This window comes from Tupaia chinensis, unplaced genomic scaffold, assembly GCF_000334495.1.
Source record: "Tupaia chinensis unplaced genomic scaffold, TupChi_1.0 Scaffold000104_1, whole genome shotgun sequence".
Classification (NCBI taxonomy): Eukaryota; Metazoa; Chordata; class Mammalia; order Scandentia; family Tupaiidae; genus Tupaia; species Tupaia belangeri.
Window position 1 is genome coordinate 2,051,134 of NW_006159568.1, and position 11,739 is coordinate 2,062,872.

At 38.1% G+C, this 11,739-nt stretch overlaps 1 protein-coding gene across 1 annotated transcript in view; it reads right to left on the reverse strand.

Annotated features, from left to right (window-relative positions):
- Positions 1-413: 413 nt before the first annotated feature.
- The window catches only part of DCAF10 (DDB1 and CUL4 associated factor 10), a gene marked incomplete at its 5' end in the record, with an annotated part of 51,519 nt that continues 40,193 nt past the window's right edge, over positions 414-11,739 (reverse strand). Inside the window, 3 exon segments of the mRNA XM_006143728.3 lie at positions 414-3,406; positions 5,551-5,696; positions 9,604-9,717. Coding sequence (XP_006143790.2) covers positions 3,038-3,406; positions 5,551-5,696; positions 9,604-9,717 — 629 coding nt within the window.

The following is an 11,739-nucleotide window of genomic DNA, read 5'->3' on the forward strand; positions in this document are numbered from 1 at the left end:
AATGACTAAATAAAATCTAATCTGATTAAAATACCTCAGGTTAGATTTTATATTCTAAATAAAATGGGACCTTGAAATGGTAAGATAATTTCCTCCAGTAACATAGCATTCCTGATGCCCTTTAATTCTTTGATTAACATCCCCTGATGACTTTTTTGATCATGACCATACCTCAAGGAGGACAAAGTTTCTTTTGTTGAGTTTGCTGGCTGTTAATTTTTCATTCTCTTCTGTGTGGCTCTGTTTTTATACAAGGCTATTTCACTTTCACTTTCATTTTATAGCTTATTCTGCTTGAGGTTTTTAAGTTAGGAACGGGGTATACATTAGTCCTGACTATGATATTTTCACGAAAACTTTCAATCTTGTACATGCTCTTTCACATGGTACAGAAAGCAAACCAGCTCTGTGATTATAAAAACAAAACAAAACAAACAAACAAAACTTCCAGAATATATTAAACAAATGAATTAACAAGTCATTTTACCATCCTTTACAAACTAAAGGGCAAAATGGTAGATCGGAAAGCACAAGTTTGGACTGAAGCAAACAAAACAAAGTTGGGTTTGAATCCCAGTGCTGCCACCTACTGCCAACTCTGTGACTTAGGGCAAGTCACTTAATTTTTCTGACCCACCATCACCATTTTTCTGACACTCCAAAGTAAACTGGGGCTCATTCTGCCTATCTTGCAAGGTTTTTCTGAGGATTAGTAGTAAAGTGTGTACATTACTTGACACGATAGGTACTCTATAGTCATTAAAGAAACATTGGCTGAATTTAGAGTTGGGCAGCAAGCGGGTCCAGCATTTGTCATGGAACTCTTTCCAAAGCCGACAAGAAATACAGTCTTCTTTAGAATATCAATAATCATTGTACTCGGTAGCTTATTTTAAATGACATTATTTGGTGCTCTTACCTCCAAAACTGCTTTCTTTTAAATATGTGCTTTTTAAAAAAAGCTCATGGGAAGCGTAGGTTTTCACTGTATTTTAGTGGTAATTTTTTCAATGACTAAAAAAAGGTCCAACTTTTCAAACATCTGTGGTGAAATGATCTAATGTTTAAAATGTGTCCTAGGGCCAACATTGTTCTAAGTAGAAATAAGGTCCGTAAAAGTGTGTGAATGGCTAGTCAGTAGATCCTACAAGGAAATGTCATTTTTATTCATGTATTTGAGCTGTTTAGACATTTCATATTTGAACATGATTTAACCAATACTTAAATCATTCTTATGGCTAGAATTCTCAGCACCCACTCCCATGCCTTCCTTTTTCAATCTATTGGTCAATTTAAGGATATTCACAATAATACAATTTAAAGACAAAGTATTCATAAGTCCATGTTTTTAACAGCCAGCACAATACAGTAGAAATTACCCTGAGCAAGGAATTAGGAGACTTGAACTCAAGTCCTGGCTCTGCCACCAACTTAAAGGATGATCCTAGTAAAGTCACATAAGATATTTTCTACCTCTAAAATTGCTTTTTACTTTTTTTTTTTTTTAATAATCAAAACATCTTCTGGAACTTGTGTTAAGTACTACCTAGGTACAGCAGTATTTACTGCTGTTTGTGTTTTTCAAACTGTGATCTAGAGACCACCTGAATAAAAATTATTGGGGTTCCCATTAAAAATACAGATTCAGTTCTCTCCCTGGCTGAGTCAGACTATCCTAAGGCCCAGGTTTCTGTATTTTTCACAAGTGCTTCAATGGTTACAACACACCCCAACATTTCAGAACCACCAGTGTAAAAAGAATGATACCTAAAGGGCCAGGCTGGTGCAAGGCTTCACTTCTCTAGCCTCTGGCAAATTCCTTCTATCACCATGCCATTTGATATGGAGGAAGCTGGACAAAAGCTGCTTAGTCAACAGAGTGATCAGCCTCGATCCCTGCTTGATGCTTTTCCCTGCTGTGTACCATAACAAAACATAAAAAAGGTCTTTAGGGGAACACTTAGTCACCACCCTAGTTAGGACAATAGCTTAAAGAGGGCGGCAGTCCTCTCCTCATCCATGGTAAGAGAACTGGGCTGGCAACACTCAGACTAAGGATAAAAAACGAGTAAAACACCACCCTTTTACTCTTAATGCCTTTGCCACTCCAATATTGTTAACATATAATCCTGTGTGATTCAAATAATCTGGCAGAGAAAACAGAAAATCTAAGTCACACTGTTCTCAGCACTCTGTGGCCAGATACTATACTAATCTAATAAATATATCCCTTTCTGTAAAATAGAAATGACCACAACCCATTGCTTCTCCTTCTTTCCTTTTGGATATTGTCGATAGGATAAAATACCAAGTAAGGACACATGCTAAAGGTTTTAAATTCATACAAGTAAATTACAAAGATATTTGTGATATTTTTCCCTAGAATTTCAAAAAATCCTTTGCATTGTAAAAAATTTTGTATAATTTTAACGGAAAACTTTTAAGATATTTTGTTGTAAGATAAACAATGATGTGAATAATGCCATTATCTGTGCTCGATATAGGGTATGACAGTAATTTAAGAGGCCAAGTGTATTGATAAGTGAAGATTAATTTTTTTTTCAACAACCAGTATGTCAACATCAGACTTCCGGTTTTATTTCAATACCAGGGTCCGAGTTTCTCCTATACCAACCAAAACTCCTGCCAAATGTTCACAAAATTCACACCAAAATAAAAAAATAAAAAATAAAAAAAACAAGGAAGAAAGGAAGGAGGGGAGAAAGGGCAGGAGGAAGGAAGGAAGGAACTTGATGCACTATCATGCAAAATAACCAGAACTGGAGTTGAGTGGCACAGATTAGCAGGAGCAGAGGAATGCTGAGAAAGAAGATGCTGCATAGAGTCTAACTTGGAGATGCCCAAATGATGCTGGATGACCAAAGTACTCAGGTCACAGATGTGTTCATGGACCCATGAAAACCAGGATCTTGACCCAAACTTATAAGATCTTCTAAAAAAAAGAAAATACTTCACCTAAATTGAAGTAATTTGTAAGTCAAACACCAGAAGAGTTCCTTATTGATGTAAGCTGTGCCTAAAACTTTGGCTGATACAAAGAAACCCGTCCACTAAGGCACCCTGAGGCAATCTGACAATGTGTTGGGGAGAATTTTGTTGTCAGTACCACATCATTGTGAGAGTACAGAGAACGGATCACCCGCAGAGGACTGGCTTCTTTGGGCAAACAGTCAACAAGTTCACTACACTGTTTGTCAAATCCCAACAAGCGGATTCCATAGCCATGTGGGGAAGAAATCATTCGCCCATCAGGGCTGAAGCAAAGTTCTTTGATGTAACCCCTGCCTACATTGGCTTCTTCTATATAATGAGTCAGTCGTAGAGAACAGCGAGGTGAGACAGGTCGCACTGGAGCACCTTCTTGGAATTCATAGACGCAAGTCCACTAAGAGGAAGAGAAGGAAGATAAACCAAAGTTACAGAGCCCCAAACAATGTTACAGATATTCTTTATTTTTATTAAAATTTCATTTCTTTATTCATGATGGAAGTGCATGCAGGAAAGAGAGCAAGAGAGAGAGAGCAAGAGCAAGAGAGCAAGCTCCTCTACAGGATCTGGTCATGCTGCAATTCCCTTCCTCCATTCATCCCATTGGATCTTCAGGACTCACGTGCATGCACTATATATTTGAGGCTGACTGAGCTGGTGATCTGAATCATGGTCACCATGTGAGATATGGCTTCTCTTAATCAGTACACTAGTGCTATGTCACAGAGCTGACCCATTCCTTCCTTCCTTTTTCTTTTTTAAAAGTTTTTTTGTTTTTTTGTTTTTTTGTTTTTGCTACAGGGTATGTGCAACTCACCAGAGGGAGAGAGATAGGGAGAGAGAGAGAGAGAAAGAGAAAATGAGAAATCAACCCCCAGGGGGATGGCCATGCCACAAGCCCTTCTCCACTCTTCTCTTGGGAATTTGGGCATGCATGCATGTACATGTGCCTGGTATACTTCTCAAGCCACTGGATCCAGGGCTCAAATCACAAAGCTGGATCCAGCACCTTAACCTCCACATTACCTACTGGCTCCCTACTTCCTATTTTTAAAAAGCTCATCTGATTGTCAAAGCACACACTGTTCCAGGTAATCAATAGATGAATACTATTTTCTCCTCTCCCTACTAACAAAATTTGTAGGCCGCATACCTTTTTATCTTCATAAGTTGATATTCTGTGCTATGACACTTTTGTTCCCTGAGGCTATGACTTCTATAGTAGTATATTCCCTTTTCTTTTTTCTTTATTTAATTTAATTTATTATTATGTTTTAAAATTTGCTATAAGGTACATGTACTCACCAGAGAGACAGAGGGGGTAAGTGATAAAGCAAGCCGCCAGGTCTGAGACTTGAACTATGGTTGGCCTTGTGGGAGTACTGCACCTTAACCACCATGCCACCTGATGACCTGATGGCCTGTGCATTCCCTTTTCCAAGGGCTACAACAATCTTGATATTTGAAAAATTCCTGGGGCATATCCAAGTTCTAGACCTACATACTTTCCCTTATTACACATCAAAGGTTCCTCTCTTTCAGATGTGGCCAGTGAGATCCGTGGAATACGCTTGCCTTTCACAGTGATGAGAATCTTAAGTTCATTTAAGATTTTTACCTCTACTAATCAGTTTGGTTCCTTCCTTTCCCAGTGTTTCCTGTTTGGTTTATTATTTAATTTTTTTTCTTTTTTTTGCTGCTATAGGGGATGGCCATGCTGTAATCCCTTCTCCAGTCTCCTTTTTGGGGTCTTGGGCATGCATGCACACATGCCTAGCATGAGTTTTAAGCCACCAGGTCCAGGACTTAAACCACAGATGACTATGTAGGAGTACAGTGATGTAACTGTTATGCATCTGCTGGTCCCTCCTGTTATTTTTTTTTTAAAGAGAAAATTATAATACTCAATTGGCTTAGCAAACTGCTGCATTTAACCAGCTAGATGAAACATTTCAGTCCTATGTTTTATGTAAGTTATTTCTATTTTTAAGGTGAGATAAAGGAGGCAAGAATTCAGAGACTGAGCACAATCTGAGCTGATGGTGGCCTTTAAAGTACTTCCCAGTTTGCTACAACTAAGCAGGAGAAGAGTTTGCAGGGGATAAAGATATTAGGAAGCAAGGGAGGACAGAGAAACAGGAGGATGAGGGGTCGGCAGGTGGCACTGTGGTTAAGGGCGCTGAACTCCCACATGGCCGATCATGGATTGAGTCTCAAATCTGGTGGCTTGCTTTCTCCACTTTCTCTCTCTCTCTCTCACTCACTCTGTGTCTCTCTGGTCAAATTAAAATAAATAAATAAATAAAGTTAAATAAAATAATTATTAAAAAAAAAAAAAAAATAAAGAAAAGGGAGGCTCAGGAGGAAGGTTCTTTGAAGAAAAAAAAAAAAAAGATAAAGAAACAGGAGGCTCAAGGAGGAGGATCTCTGAAAGTGTGCCTCTGAATATATTTTGGCCAGTATCTAGCCTAAGGGCTGCACACATGGCAATGTCAATTTGTCTAATAAGCCCTGTTGAAGGCAAAGTATTACTGACCATACCTCTTGATCATCAGTGTTGCTTGAGCACCGAAGAAGAGTGGCCCAGCCCTTTGGGTGTAGCTGTAAAGATGTGATGCAGTTTCCACGGTCTCTCTCTCCGGGAACTTCTGGGGTTAAAACTTCAAGACTATTTCGTGGTGAAACTCCTGAGATACAAGAAAATGAGGATATGAGACTTGTTTTATCAAAAGATTAAGACAGTTTATCAAAGCTTTTATTTTGGCAGCTAACCTCCCATGCATTCATTCCTTAACCTGCCCTTTATGCTACTACATGTGGAAAGAACTTGGTACCCTCCAATGTATGGTATGTGAGTTTTGGGGCTGGGGATATAAGGAAAGAGTATGACTAGAACCAAAGAATCCAAATTCCTGCAGTGAGACTCACCAGTAACCTAAGGCTAAGGCATGAAACTGACTAGGATAGTTTTTATTTGGATCTACATTTCAGAAAGCTCTTTAAGTAAGAACCAAAGTTTTGTACATGGAAGGAATGTAGAAAAGTAAAAGAGAACAATTCTCATGTCAGAGGACCTAGTGCTCTCTAGTCCAGAGAAGGAAATATAGTTGGAAGCCATGAAGACTGCCTTTAAGTAAATTAAAGAATATGGACTTAGGTCCTCCAAGGATAGTACTAAAATGAACAAATAAACGAATAATCTTGCAGATGAGGATGGAAACCTTGCATAGAGGCATGTCTAACAAGGTATGGGAAACATAACCAATTATACATCTTCCTGGTACTCTACTACCAGGAATTCCAGCAAGTAAACATCAGTGGACATTTGTAATATATTTAATATATATGCACACCCATTATGTTTTCAGGTAACAAGAGGAAAAATGGAGCCAAATTTTTTTTCTCTTGTTAAGGTACTGTCATTTAAATGTAAGTCTTGAGTATTTGAAACAGAAATCAAAATTTCAAGATGAAAGTACAGTGAGATGTGTCAGATGGCAGTGGTACAAGCACGTGTTTCTGAAAAGTAAAATATCTCAAGAAGGAAAAACAGACATGGTATGCTTTATATATCTCACTCAGTGAAAGAGTTGCAGTCGACATTGTTTGAAGTAGCAGGTATAATAAATATTGTCACGAATTGTGTTAATTTTTGAAGTGGTGTGGATGCTAACTACTAGTTGTACAAAAATATGTTCAGGATCGTTTTGATACCTATATCTATAATAAAAAAATGTTGGGGGGTGTACAGATGAATTTCTGTTAAAAGCTGTTCCTGGCTGTTACATGTAACAGACGTGGTAAATATTTGTTTATGGTCTTTAACAAACCATGCATTTAAGTTTAAATGACGTCAACAAAAAGGAAACAGGTATATGGATATGTGACTTTGAGATTAAAGTTAGTCTTAAAATGTAAAACGTGTTCTCAAAAAAAAAAAAAAAAGACTTTTGAAAACCTGTAACAAAAGCAGAAAAGAACCCATTCCAAATAGGTAAGCAGTGGTTAGCTAGCAATGTTACTCAGAGGTTTCCCAGGAGCTGAAAAAAAGAGGGGGGACCATACAGGAACTGGAGTGGAAATAGGGTAAGAAGACTGGAGAGTCAAGGATCAGTAATTCACTTGAACCAGAGCTCCTTCAATTTTATTTGTGCTATATTTCTAAGAGTCCCCAGCAGATTTCATGTCAAAACTAGAGTTCTATGCTGAAATAAGTATTAAAGCCTCTGGTACATATGGCTATTATGTCTCCCTAAGGATGACACTAACAAACTGACATCCAAAGACCTAGGACTTCCAATATTCAGTGCAACTTCTCCTATAAGCCTCACCTTTTCCCACTTTTTTCCTCCCTCTTAATTTTCTTCCTTTCTTTTCCTGATCTCCTTATATATCACCTTTTCCCTTATTCTCAACTCTATATGGCATGAAACGATAATATATTTGTGTATCTTCTTCTTTCCTTTTTTTTTGGCCAGAGGGTTTGTGTGTTTGCCAAGAAGAGACAGAGAGGGGGAAGGGGGCAGGAGTGGGAGAGGTGGAGACTGAGAGAAAGCAATCTCCAGTGGGGTAGGGTCATATCGCAACGCCTTCTCCTCCATTTCACTACCCTGTTTGGAGTGCTTTCCAAGCTGCCAGGCTGAGATTCATACTGCTTGGTCACCCATGTGGGAGGCAGCTCCCTTTAATCACTAGGCCATGAAGTTGGTCTCAGTTTATGCTTTTTATGTTTACCACTGGCTAAAAACAAGCAAGCATGTTAGCTCTTCTTTTCTTCTTAAATTGTTTTTCTCATGGATGGTACAGTCAATCAATACAGATTTTTCTCAATAATTATTAGCAGCTTAGCTTGTTTCCCACAATTCAAGAAAAACAGGTTGATTTTGAAGAGAAAAAAATCAAATCAAAGGGAAAATGTCATGAACATTTAAGGGGAATGGGTTTTAACCTTAAGGTATGTAGTAGGGAGCTGGCAGGTGGCATGGTGGTTAAGGGCGTTAGACTCTCACATGTCTGACCGTGGTTCAAGACCCAGACCTAGCAGCTTACTTTCTCACTTTCCCTCTTTTTCTTGCTCTCACAATGTCCCTGTCTGGTCAAATTAAAAATAAGTAAATAAATAAGTTAAATTAAATAAAATAATTCTAAAAAAAAGAGTGTTGGGAACCAGCAGTTAGCGTAATGGCTATGTCGCTGGACTCCCATGTAGTCGACCGTGGTTCATGTCCCGGACCCGGTGGCTTAAAACTCACGCCAGGCGCGTGTGCGTGCGTGCCCAAGATCCCGAGAGGAGAATGGATTGTGGCGTGACCATCCCCCCTGGGGGGTGATTTCTCGCTTTCTGTCTCTATGTCTCTCTCTGTCTGTCTGGCGAGCGCACGCGCCCTACAGTGAAAATCGCTCCAAAAAATAAAAAAAGAAAGTGTTAAAGTGATTATCAGGTGACCTGTGGATGGTGTAATGGTTATATTGCTAGACTCCCACATAATCGACCATGGTTTCAGTTCCTGATCCAGCAGCTTAAAACTCTTGCCAGGAGTGTGTGCATATGTGCCCAAAATCCCGAGAGGAGAACAGAGGAGAGGGGTTTTGGCATGTACTTGCCTGGGGGGTGATTTCTAGCTTTCTGTCTCTCTAGCAAGCACACATACCCTGTAACAAAAATCTCTCTTTAAAAAAAAAGTGAGTATCTGTTTTCAACATCCAGAGTAAAGTAAATAAGCCATAAGTTAGGTTAGAAAGATTTCAAACCATTCTACTGCCATAGTAATCATGCAAGATAACCAGCACTTACCAGGTGAAGCTACCCAGAGAAAATACCAGTTAGCATCTGCTATAAATATTGAGGTAGAAACATGCCTATCTCTAAAAGGTGACCCAAAATGAAAAAAAAAAAAAAAAAAGACATTATCTGGTCATTAATGCACCATATACAAAGAGGAGGAAAAATAATGAATGCTATAAAAGCGTACATGTGAATTAACATGGAGATGGAGAGAAGGCTGACTTTGTACAGGTAAGGGGTAGAAGAGATAGGTAGGGCAACTAGTTAAAAAGGATGGTTGGGGAACAACTGGCAAATATAGAGTAAGGCCAAAGTGCAGCTCACTTTTCCCCATAATCCTTCTCAGGCTACTACACATTGCACAGACATGGAAATGGCAGGCAAAAAGCCTGCTGGGCTGGAACCAGGTGACCTTCACAATCACCTGATAAATTCATTTCTTATACAATTCTTCCACATGCATAATTTCATTTAATTTTCACAACAATCTTGACTGGAATTTATATATCCTTACTACTTCCCTCCAAACTAGACCAAATTAAATCTAGGTAATAAAACCGAAGTTCAAGTTCCATTACCACTGAAACCTAAGATATTCAACCCTGGAGATTCTGATTAGCTTTTAGAAAATGATGACTGAGAGATAAGAAAGAGCCTTATCTCTACTGACTTTTATTTTTTGCCATAGGGCAGGCGCCACCACGCCCCTGACTTTTATTTTTTAAAGTCAAACCAAAGACACCAAACCAAAGAAAGCTATTTGGTAGAATCTGTTGTTGCAAGATTATAAAATTCAACTTTTAACCTACCTTCTCTTTGTGAGGTTCGTGACATGTGTTTCTCAGAAGATGAATTAGATTCGCTATGATGACAAGGAGAACCAGAAATTCTAGGACCAGATGAACTTGATGAAGTAGTCAAATCTTGAAAATACAAAAAAATTCTGACAATAAATCTAGCATAACTCTGGTGGTGTCTTTTAACTTTCAATTATCTACTTCAATCATACTTATGAAATTGACCTGAAACATGGCCAGAAAAAAAAAATGCTAATATAGGGCCAGCAGGTGGTATGGTGGTTAGAGTGCTAGACTCCCACATGGTTGACCACGGTTTGAGTCCCAGATCTGGTGGCTAAGTGTCACACTTTCTCTCTCTCTCTCTAATCAAATTTAAAATAATAATGATGATGATGATGAATAAAGTTAAATAAAATAATTCTTTTTAAAAATGCTCATATAAAGCTGGCTTTATATTTAAGATTGAGGAAGACAGGACAGCTCTTTGAAGTATCTACCAAAGGCCTAGTCCCTTTCTAAAAACTTGCTTTTATATTAAAAACCCTTTAATGTGAAATAAAAATGAAAAAAAAAAAAACAAATGAGCACAGGAGCATCTTTGGTTCTTCATCATTTCTGTACTAAAATGAAAAAAGAAAATTAAATGAAAATGCAAACTGAGTGGTTCTGCCTATTTTTTAATGTCAGAATAGAGCAAACAGGCCCACTAGTGGGAACGTGAACAAATGCCTCTTTAAAGCAAACCAGAGGCCAGCTGGTGGTGCAGCAATAAAGCAACACTTTACCAACCATGTGGTAAGGTCCAGAGTTCACACCCCAAGGCTTCCCTATACTTGCTGGGTATATGCATTCATGTGTGCCTGTGGCTGCTGAGGCTAGAAGTAGATTGTTTTCTGAGGACCCCATTGGTAGTGCGAATGTACTCAATGACAATGACAAAACAATCTTTTTTAAAAATTATACTAAAAACTTCTATTAACATCCTTGAAATTAAGTGATTGTCTTTAAAATGTACTATGAAGCTTTATGTTGAGATTTTTGGAAAAAACAAAGTGAATATTAGATAGTTTAGTTTGACCTATTACTCCAAGTGGAAATTTCTAGTTCATTATATATTTTCAGTGGCCCCACATCTGTTAGGAATTCTTATTAATCTAATTTCCTAGTAAGTTATTTAGTATCATAATTACTTTTAGAAGACTTGAAAACCTTGGTTTTTGAGTCAAAAATGGCTAACCAGACTTTTTAAATCATTATTTCTCATTAAGCTAAAGTTGATGATCAATGTTTAACTTTTGAAAAAAAAAGGTAATTCTGAATCTAAAAGGATTATATTCACATATTTATGAAATCCCTTGAAATAAATTGGTAAAACTTAAATTTCTACTTTTAGCAGATGAAATTGAGCAATTACAGTAAAATTATTACCAAGAGAGCCTTCAGAAGTGGCCCTATGCATGTAGGAGAAAGATCCCAACCATTTGAAGTAGGCTTTAAAAAAAAGATGGGGAAGTAGACTTTCTTCTAAGGGAGCCATGAAACTACTGAAATAGGATCTCACAGTGGGGCAAAAAGACTGGACTCGACACCTGAAGCCGCCTTTTTTTTTTTTAACCTGCCAAAAGGTGCCTGTGCTTGCCAAAGAGAGCCAGAGACAGGAGGCAGAGAAGAGAAAGAGGGAGAAAACAACCCCTAGTGATGTGGTTGATTGTGTCAAGCCATAATCTCTTCTCCATTTCTCCAACCTTTGGGATTTGGGGCACATACACACATATGCACTGGGCATGTTTTTTAAGCCTCCAGGGGCCAGGATTCAAATGATGGTTGGTCAGCTATATGGGATCTGGCTCCCTTAACAAGGCCACAGGTTCAGCCCTGTGAAGCTACTTTTTAACAGCAATTTATGAATGACTCTTTCCAAATGCTTTAAAGTCTTTTTTTTCTAGGTTTGTGTTCATAAACAGAATATTACAAATGATGGTTATGTTCCAAAACCAGTCTTCTCTTTCTCAAAGGCAGATAAAATATAGTCTCTTCATCATATAATGTTGCTAAAACAGTAGTTTTTCTGAACCCCAATTCCACTTAAGTTTAATGGAATCAGCAAAAGCTATAGAGCTTCAGCAGTAGAGTATTTCGGGTGTC